Source organism: Pituophis catenifer, unplaced genomic scaffold (assembly GCF_029215685.1).
Source record: "Pituophis catenifer annectens isolate HBS135680 unplaced genomic scaffold, rPitCat1.0.hap2 SCAF_3, whole genome shotgun sequence".
Classification (NCBI taxonomy): Eukaryota; Metazoa; Chordata; class Lepidosauria; order Squamata; family Colubridae; genus Pituophis; species Pituophis catenifer.
The window spans coordinates 168131347-168148086 of NW_027256883.1; the positions used below are offsets into that span (position 1 = coordinate 168131347).

General features: G+C 37.6%; 1 protein-coding gene across 1 annotated transcript; it reads right to left on the reverse strand.

The window, feature by feature from the left end:
* Positions 1 to 716: 716 nt before the first annotated feature.
* LOC139314182 (gastricsin-like) lies at positions 717 to 10238 on the reverse strand. Its single transcript, XM_070939735.1, has 9 exons — positions 10180 to 10238; positions 8293 to 8440; positions 7736 to 7853; positions 7470 to 7588; positions 6386 to 6585; positions 3438 to 3560; positions 2164 to 2311; positions 1489 to 1587; positions 717 to 872 (listed from the first exon to the last, which is right to left on the reverse strand). Exons 1-9 carry the CDS (start codon positions 10233 to 10235, stop codon positions 717 to 719), a joined length of 1167 nt encoding a protein of 388 aa, XP_070795836.1. The 5' UTR covers positions 10236 to 10238.
* Between the last annotated feature and the right edge of the window lie 6502 nt (positions 10239 to 16740).

The window sequence follows — 16740 nt, forward strand, 5'->3', positions numbered from 1 at the left end:
TAGAATCTTCAGTATTATAATCTATCTATCTATCATTGTATTCTTTCATAGCAGCAATGAGTGGTCTAGTGTGATGTATAAAAGGATGTGAAAAGGGTTGCATAAAACCACAATGTATGGTCATCTTCTTAAAATGATAGATCAATAAAGTAAACCATTATTTTCCAGCAAAATTGATGACATGCTAATGTTTGTCTTGGTATATGCTCAGTATGTACTCTCCAGATTTGATCCCCACAGAAAGCTACCCTATAGGTTTTCCTTCTTTCTTATTGAATTTAAAGGAGTAATTAAGACCCATATTTAATTTTATTTCTATATTTAAAAAGGAACTCTTTGGTTGCAGTTATGTCTATTCAAGGCAACTACACAAAGGGCGTAATTATAAGATGATGTAAGAAGAAATATTAAGAAAATATTATATAGCCTTTCTTTAACTCCTGGAATAGGGATAGATTTAAAAAAATAAATAAATAAATAGAGGAATTCTGTTGTTCAAAGGAAACATTGAGATGCCATGTTTCTTCCAATCATCTCTCCTGTACCATGCTCTCAGAGTTGGCCAAGTAAAACTTCACACATAAGACTGTCATTTGCATAATCATTCTTTATTTGCTTCCGGTTACTTTGGGGAAGAAATCAACTTTGATTTATTATCATTTTTAGTGGAAGATTTTTGCAGATGAAAAACCCTTGCACAAGACTGTTGGATATGTTTATGCTGCTGCTGCAAAGCCAACCCGGTTGTTGCCCAAGTCGTACACGGAGTAGTAGGCCCTGAGGAAGACATCACCAAGGATCCACAGAGGTTGCCCATTCTGGGATGGCAGGTAAGTAGACATGATGGCGATCTCGCAATAGTCACCATCATACTGTTGAGGAAAAGACATAGACTGCATTAAAACTTTTGGGCTAAGGCAAAATATCAGAAATAACCTGAGACAGTTAACCTGAGAAAGCAAAGTTTAACTTTCAGTATTCAAACTCTCTACAGTTGTAAATCACATATAACTGTCTAGATTTTTAACAACAAAACTATCCACTATTCTGCAACTGCATCTTAAAGAATACATTTTTAGGCCTGCTCAGTTCATAATTACTCAATTCCCTACAAGAAAAGTGTGATCTAAATTTCAATACATGGACCACCAGGAGACAAATCGTTGGCTTCAATTACCCAAGCCTCTCAAATATTTATTTTCTTAATGGCACCCTACTTTACACCATTCTGCACCTTCGGGTTTCCCATATCTTTTTTATATACCGTAGTATCTTGCCAACTTTTTTAGATCCTTTCTTCAGCTTTCCCATGAAGGCATCTCAAAGTCATGCTCTCTGCTTTTCCATGGGACAGCGAAGAGAATGAAATGTCATGAAGAGATACAGCTGTGCTATGCCTTTCTATAGAGCAGTCGTAAATGACTGATACAAGGTAATTTCAGATACCTAAGACCAACATGAAAAGAGCTCTTGAAGAGAATGACCTACCGGAAGGGTATAGGCAGATGGACTCAGGGGGTAATAAACTCCATTGAGGGTAAATGTGATGGTTGGCATGTACTCAATGTTACTGCAGTTAACCGCAAACTATAGAATAGGAAAGGAGATATAGAGAAAATGTAGAAAAACTGTAAGTACAATATTCTATGGGATAAACCAGACAGTAAATAAGTAAGTAAGTTTATACAGCATCCTGCTCCCCTTCTTATTTTGAATTACTTTCCTATACAAGCACATTTGCTTAATTCAATACCAAGATGCATTAGAATGGAAAACTCTATTTCTTGCTTTAGCCTTCTTAAGAAAAAAGCCAACTCTTCCCTATACTGGCAGATGGATGGGAGTTGAACTTCCATTAGCATCTTGTCTGGTTTGGTTTGACAAAAGCTAAACTAAGAACTAGCAACTACGGTAAGGTAGGTCTTGCCAGATAGCTGTACATTTTCTGGCAACCTTCCTCATCCCACCCCACCTCACAATTCCCATTGCCTGGATAAATGAAATGAGTATTAAGGGAGTCGGTTTTTCCATCATCTTATATTGGATTCATTTGGGATATATTTTCATACCCACAATAAGAGTATCCTAGGTCTCTTGCTGATATTTAGGATTGCCAGTTATACTCAATATTCCCTGTCCCTGCATATAGCAGCTTTCCCCTACCTGGCCATTGTTGCTTTGCTGAGCTCCAATGTTCTGCATCAGGTTTCCAAAGAACTGCCCAGGAACAGTGAGTAGGGATGTTCCGGTATCCACAATCGCCTGGCACCCCTGGCTACACCAATTGGTTTCCTGGTTGTTGACCAGGAATCTAGAGAAAGAAAGTCCAGAGATACTTGCTGTTATATTGTTCTTCCACACTTAGTCAACAGAAACTCAGTGGCATCACCAAAACGGGAGCAGCTGTGGTTATTTCCATATAAAATCAGATTGTTTTCTTGCCCTGGTTTTGCCACTGCACCACCAAAGTCATGGGTTTGTTTGTTTTTTGTTTCCAAAGAGGAAAAAAAAGGTTATTGTCCCAGAAATAAAAGCAAACTGGAAAGGCATATTTGTAGAGTACATAATTGACGACTGCTGACCAGCTGCTACTAGTAGAATCATAATTGCCTTGGTGTAGGAAGCCAGAGACTCTTCTGCTGACTGCCAGCTGACTGCAATTTGGCGGTTCAAATCTCACCAGGCTCAAGGTTGACTCAGCCTTCCATCCTTCCAAGGTGAGTAAAAATGAGGACCCAAATTGTTGGGGGCAATATGCTGACTCTGTAAACCGCTTAGAGGGGGTTGTAAAGCATTGTAAAACGGTATATAAGTCTAAGTGCTATTATTTATTATTTATTTTATTTTTATTTATTTATTTTGTCAAGTATGTATTAGATAAATACATATAAGTATAAGCACTTATGGGGGTTTTGGGATGAAACCACAGTCAGGTAGTGCATTCCAGGCATTGACCACTCTGTTGCTGAAGTTATATTTTCTGCAATCGAGTTTGGAGCAGTTCACTTTAAGTTTGTATTTATTATGTGCTCTTGTACTGTTGTGGTTGAAGCTGAAGTAGTCATTGACAGGTAGGACATTGTAGCAGATAATTTTATGAGCTACGCTTAGGTCATACCGAAGGCGGCATAGTTCTAAGTTTTCTAAGCCCAGAATTTCAAGTCTGGTGGCATAAGGTATTTTGTTGCAAGCAGAGGAGTGGAGGAGTGTTGTTATTACATTCAATTGGATACCTCTCCATTTAATACTTTTGCCTTCTGTCCTATTAAAAACTACCAGTTGCAACATTCTGAGTGGTTCTGGGACCCCACAGGTATCCTTTGATGTAGAGATTTCAAAATCCCATCTCCAAGGGATTATTCCTCATCTAAGACTTAAATTTCTGTTGGTTTTCCATCAGGCTCTTCGGTAAATACTACTACTGAAAACAGCCTTACCCATCAATCGCAATTTGCCAATACTCTTCTTGGGTGACTGGACTCCAGTTAATCTGACCAGAGTAGAGATTGGAATCGACTCCTCCGAATATAAGTGAACCACCATCCTGAACGCTTGGCTGCCTAAAAAGATCAATGGAGAAAGTCAGAAGAACAATCTTATTAAGATATATTGCTGGTTCATACGAATGTTTCCATTTTAGCTGACTGAAGGACCTGTGTGTGAGGGCCTTTTCATTGTGAAATAATACCCTCCTTGAAGGGCTGCCTAGTGTTAAGGGATAGTATTATGCAACTCCAGAAATAGAAGAGGCCATTTAAATAATCCATTCTCACTATCTGGAATAGAATTCAGTTTAAACCAGTTTTTTTCAAACTTGGCCATTTTTGTTGGATAGACTTCCCAGAATTCCTCAGCTAGCATGCTGGAAACTGAAGTCACCCACCTTAAAGTTGCCAAATGTGGAAAAACATTGGTTTAAACCAGTTGTGAATAGTCACTCACTATGATCTTCTATAACAAATCTGTTGAAGAGGAGCCCAGCACCTTCCTGGGTATTTGGTTAACTATCAAACTGCTCTTATAGTTAGGAAATGTTTCAAAATACTAATCTGGGATCTGATTCTGATACCTTAAATCTATTGTCCAGGATGACAGATAATAGGGCTTTTCCTTTCTCTGTGTCCATCCTGAAAAGTGCTAAAGAGTCCTGTGAGATCATCTGGCAAATCAGAAGGTGCACAGAGTAAAGGACAAATATGATAAGGTAAGAAATAGTACTCTCTATCTTATGCCAGTAATTTCAAGAACCATTTTGAAAACTTTAAAGAAATCCTAAAGTACCCTGAGAATAATATAGTCAAAATAGAATCTATTTTAATAGGAAAAAATGTATCAAGCAACTGGAGAAGTATTTTTCTTATAATTGTAAAAGAAAGGCATGAGCAACATTTCATGGCTAGGACTCAGTAATACTTTAGAGCAGCTGAGACTTTAGTAACCACTACCAAAAGGGTCTGTGTTCAAATCTCTATCCTGCCATAAACTGATAGATGTTTTTAGAACAATCATTCTACCTCAGTCCTACCTAGTATTGGTACTACGTAGCAATGTAAAGTTGATATTTTCAAAAACGTCCCTCTCTCTGTCTGCCTTTTAAATTAATGTGAAGAAGTGCTTTCTTGCATCTGAAATCTGTAATCCAAAGAGAATCTACTATAAATATTTTACAGAAACTATCACTGGATAGCTTTCTAAAACAGATATGTAATGTGAGAAACCAAAGGTCAAAAAGGCCCTGCGATCTTAAGTTGTCCATCTCAAAATTCCAACCATAGAAATGTTCCCCATAATTCTTGTTGACATAGATTGTAAATTGTATACAAGGTATAGACGACAATTGAGAAACAATAATTGTAGTAATCTGAAACAGCCAAATTAAAAAAAGGAAGGTAGAAAAGACTTCATACTCACTGACTCAGCGGTCTTATCACAAATTAGTGACTGGTTTAATTTAACTGAGGGGAGAATTTTGAATCTAGAAGGTTATGATCTGTTATATGGATGGCATGCCTATTTGTTATATGACAAAAAAGTGGATAAAGTATTTAAGGCCCATATACTTAGAAATGCTTTGTTGAGGGTTTGGAAAAAATATCAATATAAGTTAAACTATAAGATACCTGTATGGGCAAATCCTAGACATGCAATAGAAAATATAAGTATAGAACAAAAACAGGAGGTGATTACCTATAAAGAGCTTCTCATTATGGAAAGGGGGGTAATGTATTTGAAATATTTAGACACATTGAGAGAAGAAGGTATAATTTATACATGGTTTCAGTACAGTCAACTTCAAGCTAGATGGAAGGAAGATCAAAAAACTGGCTTCGTGCAAAATGAGGAGAATTTGGTAAAACAAATTAGAGATCAAAAACAAATGCATATTAAAAGGTTGTATAATGCTTTATTGGAAATAGATTCTGAGACGGAATTGGTTAAAGACTGTATGATTAAATGGGCACAAAATTTTCAAGAGCCAGTAATGATGGAGACTTGGGAAAAGATTTGGATTAGAAATGTGAAATTTACACAAGCACAAAATTTAAGAGAAAACTTTTATAAAATGTTTTACAGATGGCACTTAGATCCCAAAAAATTATCATGTATGTATCCTAATGTGCAAGCTAAATGTTGGAGATGTGACTGTGACGATGCAACTTATTATCATATATGGTGGACTTGTAGAAAAATCAAAGCATTTTGGATAAAGATTTGGTGGGTGATGCAGAATATTTTTAAAAAAAGACTGAAATTTACTCCACAGTTGTTTTTACTGGGTATAATTACGGACTGTACAGTTGCAGAGACTAAACTGATCTTGAACTTGATAACAACAGCAAGATTGCTGATAGCACAACACTGGAAGAAGGATTTTTTGCCTACTATTGATGACTGGATATTGAAAGTAACTAATTTAGCTGAAATGGCTAAAATTTCAGCATATTTGAAGGATCATACACAAGAAAGGTATATACAGGACTGGAGAAGATGGATTGATTATATTCAAAATAAGTATCAGACCAAAAAATATCAAATAGCTTATGAATGATTTCTTTTAACTGTATAAGCGTTATATAAGTGATATTAGAAGTTTTATGTCTAAGAAGTAGGATTTTATCTATGGGGGGTTAAGAATTTTTTTTTAGGGGGTGTTAGTTTAATGATTAGTTAAGCAATTTAGTTTATTGTTAAAAGTTAATAGAAATACCTTGTGTTCTGCTCTGGGAAGTCGGGGAGGGGGAGGGGGGCTTGGGGGGAGGGTTGTGGGGAAATTGTGTTTGTTTTAAAACTTTTCCAATAAAAAAAAAAAAGAGAGAAACAATAATTGTAGTAAACTGAAAGAGCCAAATTAAAAAAAGGAAGGTAGAAAAGACTTCATACTCACTGACTCAGGTAAAAGCTGAAAACAGGAGCATCAATCAGATTCTCCTGGATCATTCCCTGCATTACAGTGGTGGCACCACCAGAAGAAATGGAGGGATAAGCCAAACCCAGGATGCCATCAAATTTCGCATAGAGAAAAGCAGTGCCAGGCTCAGTTTCACTTAGGCCAAATTCTTGATTGGTAATAGAAATGCTTTGGATCTACAAAGGAACAGGACAAGTCAGAAGATAGGAAAAATATACCGCACAATAGCCTAACAAAAGTTCAGAAAATTGAAATTATGGATAGCTAATCTATTTTGTTGTAATAGAGGAATAATTCATTAGGCAGAGTATTAGAGGATGGGAAACCTGTTCTAACATCATGGTCAGTTGATCGTGAAATATATTAAAAAGGTTTTCATAATGTTAGCCTTTTTGATATAAATTGATAAATTCAACAAGAGAACCCTCATTGAAGCTTTCTTATATTTTCAAATGTTCAACTCATAAATATGCAATCAACTGGAAGAGCTAATGTCATGAGAAGGATGTTCACGAGGAGTTGGAGCACCAAAATAGATACTTGGATGTGGAAAACAGAGAAGGCAACTTATTTGGGGATCTCAGAGCAGGGCACTAACACTGATTGAATTCCTACTCTGTACCATCACCAGCTCCTAGTATTTTCCCCTCTCACAACAGTGAAGGTGTTGTGTTGCCCAGGCCTCTATCCACTGATCTTTGGAAAGGATTGGAAGGTGCTTTTGATGTTCCCTTTGTGCCATCCATATCAATCAACTAGCAGGTCTCCCTTTTTCATCCATCAAAGCCTTGGCGATGTATAATGACATTAGCTAAACCCCATGAAACTTCACCAGAAGGTGAGACCAGTGAAAATGCCCCAATCTCTTTCTATGTCTATGAGATTTAAGTATTTGCAGGCTTGAATGTTTTCAAGATCAGTTCATTACTAACTATCATAAACCTTTTGATTTTAGTCACTGACCAAACCAATACTGTCCATTGTATAATAATAATATTGCCTTGTGCTAGGAATATCAAGTCAAACAAATATGTTCCACTTGGAGAGAACTGCTACTTACTGTTACAGTATCATAGCCAAAGACCCCAGTGAGACTACCACTTCCATACTGTATAGAAAAAGTTTGTCCATTGCTGGAATAACTAGAAGACTCATTGGGATTAAATAATGGATGGTTTTCTGGTAATAGAAATGAGAGAGGGGGAGAGAAGGTTTTACTTTTGAATCAATAACAAAACCATGTTTAAATAACAGCATAAAATAGGTGTGAAGGACAAAAAAAAATGTGTATTTTTTATTCTTAAATGAACGAGAAAGAATACTCACCGCAAGTCGGACTCTGGCAATAGACGGATGACACCCAGAGATTGGATGACCCAGTGTCAAAGAGAACCATGAAGTTCTGGGGTGGAGTTCCAATACTGATCTCTCCATAATAGCTCATCTATAAAAAGGAAAACATGTCATCATTCAGGGCTTCCACACTTGAATGTTGATAATGTAAGGACTTAACACATCCAACAGAACATTCTGTACACACTTAAAACATATCGTTCAATATATTTTAGAAATATCTATAGGCAAAAATATAGAAGAAATAAAAATTTCAGAAACATGGCTTTAGAATTCCAACTGATTCGTTTTTTTTTAAAGTAGGTACTGTACAGCCACATAAGTACACTTACAATTTAATTAGATTTTCATACCTGCTTCATGGTTAATTGGGTACATGTAACTGTGTTTGATGTTAGTTATCCAGATTTCCAAATTATAACACAATTGCAATTGGATGTATGATTTTCTCAACTAATGTAAACTCTTCCTGTCTAGTTTTCATCTTGACATAATTGTGATTGTTTACTTTTAACTAACCAGATACTCACATCCATGTAGTTAGCAAGGGGCTCCTCACCAATGGCAAAGTTATTGATATATTTGCTGGCTGGATCATAATACGTGTGTAGGAGTGGTCCATCGACACCTTTTTCCTCCATCACTTGCCTTATGGACTTGAATCTTTTTAAGGGGATTCTGTGTGAGGTAAGCAGTTAAGCAGAGAATCAAACTGGCAGCTCTAGACACTTCCCACATTGAGTTTTTTTCATTGAGATTTTGTAGGTGGTCTAAGAGTTTACCTGGACTGAACTCAATATCACTTAATTAGTAATGCTAATTTCTGTTTCATTCTTTCGGGGGTTAAATCTTTTTTTCATTCAGCAGGAAATCAAACTGAAGAACTCCAATGTCCCCCTTTCAACTCTACTGTTCTACAACAGGGTTACAAATTTGAATAATAACAAGATGTTATCTAATGTTGTCTATTTTATCAAGGAGCTGCGGTGGCACAGTGGTTTGAATGCAGTACTGCAGGCTACTTCTGCTGACTGCCAGCTGACTGCAATTTGGCAGATCGAATCTCACCAGGCTCAAGGTGGACTCAGTCTTCCATCTTTCCGAGGTTGGTAAAATGAGGACCCAGATTACTGGGGGCAATATGCTGACTCTGTAAACCACTTAGAGAGGGCTATAAAGTACTGTGAAGCAGTATATAAGTGTGCTATTGCTATCAAGTGCTGGAAGCCGAGGCTATACCTGCATAATTCCAGTTAACTAAATGCAAAAAAGAAGAAGAAGAAGAAGAAGAAGAAGAAGAAGAAGAAGAAGAAGAAGAAGAAGAAGAAGGAGGAGGAGGAGGAGGAGGAGGAGGAGGAGGAGGAGGAGGAGGAGGAGGAGGAGGAGGAGGAGGAGGAGGAGGAGGAGGAGGAGGAGGAGGAGGAGGAGAAGAAGAAGAAGAAGAAGAAGAAGAAGAAGAAGAAGAAGAAGAAGAAGAAGAAGAAGAAGAAGAAAAAGAATCTCATTCACTATTTTTGCAGAGAGAAGATGGAATGGGATGAATTTGTCTGAAGTGGTGTAGGGTTTCCTGCCTAAGCAGAGGGTTGGACTAGAAGACCTCCAAGGTTCCTTCCAACTCTGTTATTTTGTTTTCTGAATTATCTGCCTAATGCAACACAAAAAATGTATTACATCATCCTGAAAATATCCACATAGGAAACAGAGGTGTTTTTTATCATAAAAGCTGCACAGAATGGTGGTTACGCCTAATTTTAACAATGCATCTGAGAGTCTCCTAGGAGTTGTAATCACTTATCCTAGTGTATACCTCTTTAGCTGTAGTCCTACATCACTAAGAAAATGCTACCTAATTGTCTAGTTTTGAGCCAAAACATAAAGTGAATCCAGTTATTCTTCAGCATAGACGCTTCTGAATTTGGGGATGCAGTCCTTCAGCAAAAATGCTATGAAAAAATAAAAGTAGTGTACAGCAAGATCGCCTACCCAAAGGCATAAAAAGTGTAAAAGCATATATTGTTCTAGAAAGTACGCCCAAAAGGCATTAAAATTTCTGAATATTTTAGAAAAAGGACATCCATCTAATACAGAAATGCAATGAGCTTAAGAGCATAAACATAATAAATGCTGGATCAAACCCCTGACTCATTTAGTCCAGCAGTGGCCAACCCACTGCTGAAGAAAGTCGATGAGTTTCCCATCAGATGGTCTTCAAAGGCAGGTACATCAAGTTTCATGCCTACTGTCCCCAGAGACTTCCACAAATCCAAACCTTTTTTGGAGCTAAGTAAGCAGACATCATTTAAGAAAGAAAACAATTAGGAGAGAGAGAGAGAGAGAAACTGAAACAGATTTTTTATTAAGAGAGCAACTGAAGCTGAAAGGCAATTGAAGCTATTATATAATTATGCTATACTCACTTGATAATAGCCTCACTGAGGTGAAGGCATACTAGAGCCAGAATTAGCCACTTCATGGTCCTCTTTTCCCAAAGGCAGTTGCTAACTTGAATTTTTTAGCTCCTGCAAGGACCTGGAACACTGGGTAAAAATGGCTATGCTAGGTTCCTTTCTTTTATACCCTGAGTCGGGGCATTTTTTTCATGAACGTATTCCACAAAGTCATATGGGAGTCCTTATCAATGGATCATATTTACATGTTTCTCAAAAACATGTAGAAATTTATCTCATGTAAACCTATTTTATCAGTAAAGTAAGTAAATGCTGTTTAAATAATGTTCTAAAGCAGAGATTGGTACTAGTTCTTATCATCAGGTCTTCAGTTCTCTTAATTAAAATATTTCCACTTGTACATGTGACAATAATTTTGATGTGTGTTATGAAAGATAGGCTGAAGGAAACTTTTTGCTTATAGGTCTGAATTTAAAATGGAAAAATACATGGTCACACTGAAATCAGATACTGTATATAATCTATATTGTTTCCATCCAAGGCCTGTCTACAGCATATCAGCAGCCCAACAATTCCATGTTGTAATCTTCTAAAATGGAAAGGTTACATTTATTTCAGGGAAGATCCATTCTGAAATACAACTGGAATAAGTAAGAAGAATCCATACCCTATTTTGGGAACACCCTGAATAATCCAAAACCCAGCATCACAATGGCAATTATCCATGGTACAGTAATGTTTACAAATAAAGAAAATATAGTAATTTTTACCATTTATAAAAAAAAATAATGGTATTTTTATCATTAAAAAATCAAACTCGTTTCTTTTAAATATGAAACTTCAAACCACACACACACTAGTGAACTCACTGTGTTAGTAGCATCCTTTCTCTGTCATCCTTGGCAGCTGAAATAAAGAAATGCAAAATATGTTAGCCTGGGTAAAAAAGTTGGTCATCCCTGGATTCAGCCACCCATAACAAAGCCATAGGAGAGTGAGTAGAACATTATACTATAATGCAGTTGATAGTGGGGGTGGGGAGACCCAGGAAGTTTTCGTCTTCTAAATCAGACTATGCAAACATCTAATTTATAACATAATATTGTTTATATTGATTGTCAACACTTCTTCTCATCTCAGGAAGAGATCATCCCATTGTCTGTTATTACCTGAAGCCTTTAACTACAGATGAAAGCCACTGAGTTTGGGATCACCAGACTATAGATTCATCCATTTCTCAACTTTGCCCTTCTCTTGTCTCTGGCCACACTATCTCATTTCCTGCAATAAGAATGTCATGCCATTCATGAGATGCGGGAGAATTCACTGGAGAAAGCAATTATGTTTGGAAGAGTTAGTGGTAAAAGGAAACCAGGCGATCAAAGAACACAGTGGTTGAACACTATCAAAGTGACACCAATCAGAGCATAGAAAAACTCAAAGAAATAGTGTAAGATCAGAAGATGTGGCGAGGCCAGGCCAGTTGGTGGTCCATCAAAAGAAATAACCTGTATCCTAAGAACCTTCATTTAACCAGTGGTGTGGAACAGGAGCTATTTTTTGGCTGTCACCTCGGTTCTAACTTCTGATTTCTGAACTAAGAAAGCTTGTTTGCTGCAACTTGTGGCAAACACAGTTGGGTTACATCAGTGCCTCCAGACCCAAAGGTGCTTTTTCGAATGACAACTAGACTTTCAAGGACTTTCAAGAAAGTCCAGTTGCTTCTTGAAGAAGCATCTTTGGGACAACCATGACCTGGATGACTGAGAATCTCCACAGACAGTGCCTCCAGAGGATGGAGAGTTGAGGACTGGATTAATGACTTCAAGTTAAGATGGTTTGGGAAGTGGACCTAGAGGGAGCAGTAATTGCTTTCGTTCTTGGGTGAGAAGCTAGGGGTGAGCTGAAGCTTACCTGGCACATTGAAAGTAGAGCTTGTTTTCTTTTGGCTATCCTGGTGAGAGTGGGGTGTCCAGGGGACGATGTTGAGTGAGTGATGAATAGGTTCCTTATATCACAGCTGCTAAATACTAGGTAGAAGCACTCAAGTTCCGCAGTTTGTTAGCCAAAGGGCTCTTATTAAAATTGTAGCTGGTCCCTTTGACATGGGCAGAAAGGAAAGTAAGTGATTGTACACTGCTAGGGGGAAGAGAGCAGTAGGAACACCAGGACAAAGGGAGATATGTCAAGAATGAGAATTCATCAGAATTCCAGAGGGAAATTGGTATAGTTCCTGAAGTGTTTCCTGGCCCAATTGAAAACTTAATTTTTGCTTCTATTGAGTAGGTGACAATGGCCTTGGATCAAATTATTCCTATGCAGATTTTCTGTTTGTGAATCCCAGGTACCTCCTTGATTTTCTTCGTAGGCTTTGTCTTCTGGCAAAAACAGGCTTATGTCTCCATGCTTAACACATCCATAAATAGCCAGCTGGCAACCATATTTTGGGTGACCATGTCCCTTTTTTGGTGGGGTTCTTTGAGTTTCTTTCTCATACTTCCTTCTATCCCCAGACTATTTAATCTTTTCTGCAAGCACTTCCCCCACTCCCCACTTTTATGGCTTTCTCATATTTCCCCAAGATCAGTTCTACATTCTTTTATACTATGTTCAGGTTTACATGTAAATAAATGATAATGACAAACTGCCTTTGAAAGGAAAGGCTTCAAGTAATGTTTTTGGTTGCCAAATAGGTGGGACAATGCAATTTGGAATGGTTTGTGAACCTGGGAAGTCCCAAAACATTTCAAGAGAAAACAGTGACAGCCTACTTCCCTAATGCTGATCAAAAAATTGCAATGGGTGAAGACACTAGGAATCAATTGACTTAAGAGTATGTTTGCATAATGTAGTGCTTCTAAGATGGCTCTCATTTGTTTCTCACCTCCAAATGAAGAAAATCTCGGCCTACCTTTTCAGCAGTTGATGACCGGAGCTCTGGAAACCTGAAACAGGACACTAAGGCCTAAAGATTATCTACCTCCAAATAAAGTGAATGTGTAATCATACCAGTTTTCTAGAAAGTATTCATGCTCCTAAATGTACCTAGAGAGATCTTTTGTTCTTTGAACCTCTTTCTCTCAGGAAACTATATGTTCCCCTTTTCTGTAGGTAGGACAAAGGCTGTTTGTGGCCCAGTTAGGTTCTACCTTATTTCTGAAAATGTACTTGTCAGTTTTAGTATATGATTAGTTTTTAATTCAGCTATTTGATCAAAGAGCCATTTTCCATCATATACTTAAGTTTTATTAACCTTCATGATAATTAGAAATCTTATCATGGTGGATAACAAATCAGATTCTGACCATGTAAAGCCAGCCAAAAGCAGGGACTGAGTGATCCACCAAAAGCAGGGACTGATAAGCAACTAGAGGTACCCAATTCATCTCGACAGAATGTGACATTCAATTCACCAATAAATGTCATGTAGCAAATCAGATGCCCTTTACAGTTTTAATTACATAAAAGAGGGCATTTAACAACTTTTTGCTTAGCAGAGATTTATCAAACTGGATAAACAGTGGAAAGAGGTCCAACAATGGGAAAACTGTCATGTATGCTTTGATTTTATTGACACTTGCAAGATTTTCAGTATTATTATTATTATTATTATTATTATTATTATTATTATTATTATTATTATTATTATTATTTATTAAATTTTTATACCGCCCCCTCTCCCGAAGGACTCGGGGCGGTGAACAGCCAGAATTAAAAACACACAATACGAATATTAAAATACATTAAAACAAAATTAAATTATCTTGGCTTCTCCAATTTAAAACCCCGTTACCCATAAAATTCACCCAATTAAAATTTTTTAACCCAGCCCGGCTTGCTGAAATAAAAAAGTCTTCAGGGCCCGGCAGAAGGTCCGGAGGTCCGGGATTAGTCGTATCCCTGGGGGTAGCTCATTCCAGAGGGCGGGTGCCCCCACAGAGAAGGCTCTTCCCCGGGGGATCGCCAGCCGACATTGCCTGACAGACGGCACCCTGAGGAGACCCTCTCTGTGGGAGCGTGTTGGCCGGTGGGAGGTTATCGGAGGCAGAAGGTGGTCTCGTAAATAACTGGGTCCTAAGCCATGGAGCGCTTTGAAGATGAGAACCAACACCTTGAAGCGCACTCGGAAGACCACTGGAAGCCAATGCAGCTCGCGCAGGAGAGGTGTCACGTGGGAGCGTATAACCAAAGGAACATTCACTCTTTTCTTAAACGTATAAATTGGCCATTTAGGCCATCTGGTCTAATTCCCTTCGGAATGTTTAGCCTTGAATGCATTCAGTGAAGAGGAACTCATTATCTTTCACTGCTTTTACTACTGAGGAATGTTCTTTTTCTAGAAAATGAAATTGGTCTTCCTGTATTTTAAAACTAATTTGCTTTTTTGTATCTTAAATCATGTATTATGTGGGTTACACTCTGAAACAATGCAGAATAAATTTAAATCATCTTCTGGGTAACACCCTTTCCAGAATGCCTTGGTATCCTCTTTCAGTCTTCTTTCCCAAGGCTAAACATTCTCAACTGCTTCAGTCTCTCTATTTACAACTTAAGGGGTTATCCAAAATACCCCATTGCTTTGCCACCAGAAGGCATTCATTTCTGGAGGGTTTAAACCAGTGGTGAAATCCAATTTTTTCTACTACCAGTTCTGTGGGCTTGGCTTGGTGGGCGTGGTGTGGCTTGGTGGGCATGGCAGGGGAAGGGTACTGCAAAATCTTCATTTCCACCGCACTCTGGGGCCAGCCAGAGGTGGTTTTTGCTGGTTCTCTGAACTACTAAAAATTTCCACTACTGGTTCTCCGAACTACTAAAAATTTCCGCTACCGGTTCTCCAGAACGTGTCAGAACCTGCTGGATTTCACCCCTGGTTCAAACAGATGGCACATTTTTCTGCTCTGCTTCAAAAGCACACATTTCCATGTTATGCCACTCTGAGTACTCTTATTCATCTCAGGTAGCACACTTGTTGCAAATTCACCCAGCAATTCCTTTGCTACTTTGCTACTTTGAAGAAGAAGTCAAAGGTTATTATATAATGTGACAGTCTTTTAAATCTGCCTTTTACCATCAGTGCTATAACACTACAATAAGTAGAATTCTTGCTTTCAAAATAGTAAGTTGTTGATTTGAAACCTGGCAGAAGTGTGTGTGTGTGTGTGTGTGTGTGTGTGTGTGTGTGTGTGTGAGCCTCCTTTAACACCTCCCTCCAAAAAACCCTCCAAAACTCTAGCAGTGTACTTTGTTTCTTTTATTTTTCTTTCACCCAAGACACATGTTTTTGTAGGAGAAAAAAAATCATGTTAGTCTATGGTGACAAAGAAAGCACAAAGAAAATTAGCAAGTAATGAAAAAATAGTAATATTTTACTATTGGGTTTCAAACCTTCCATTTACAAGGCAGCAGTTATGCTCATGGTAAGGATAAGTCTCAAAGGCATTTCAAAGAAAAAATGCAATAAGAATGAGGTGAATTTTTTTAAAGCAAGATGGGCCTATATATTTGTGCATTTTGACAGTTTAATGTTGCATATATAAATCCAATATACATTTATATGTATTTAACTTACAAAGACATTGTTGCGTAATTTTAAGGATCAGACTCAATAAATGATTCAAGAATGAAGTATTCAAACATAACACTATTTATTTACAGTAGGCATTCTATATTCTCTGAATGATTGTAGATAGAAGCAAGGAGGAGGTGCATACATCCCCTTTTATATTAGCAAGGCGGAGTAAAGGATGGGAGTGGTTACATATGAATATATTAAGGGAGGAAGAATAAATTAACCCCTGATACCCCGGGTATATACAATTCCCCTATTAGAGAATAAGGCATTTACTTGTGACAAATCCCCCTCTAAATGCCGATTTGATATACAGCAATAATTACATTCAGATTCAGAACAATACAAAACTTGTAATTTAGAAGTTAAATATTTGTGTTGTTTAGATGGCAAAGGCTTAGTCAATATGTCAGCTATTTGTTCTGATGTTTCGCAGTAAACGGCTTTAATAAATCCATCTTGAGATAATTGTCTTACGTGTTTGAATTTGATATCTATATGTCTGGATCTTTGACCAATAGCATCAGATCTAGATATCTCAATAGCAGCTTTGTTATCTTCATGTATGATAAATGGTAATGAAGGATTTTTCCAAATATTTGATAATAAATCATTAAACCATACAAGATTGTTGGAGGCTTTAGACAAACAAACATATTCTGCCTCAGTTGTTGATGTAGCTACTAAATCCTGTTTTCCAGTATACCAGTAGACTGGACAATCGTTAAGAAAAAATATATAGCCTGATGTGCTTTTTCTGCATTTAGTATCACCTGCCCAATCTGCATCAGCGTAACAAGTGAGAATGGGCTCTTTAACATTATTAGGGTCCAGTAGTAGGCAGAAGTCTAAGCTGTGCTTTAAGTACCTTAATATTCGTTTAACAGCTTCCCAATGATACATTAAGGGTTTGCTAACATACCTGGATAACAAATTGAGGGGTAAAGCAATATCAGGTCTAGTCCAATTAGAAATATACAAAAGGGAACCAATAACTGATC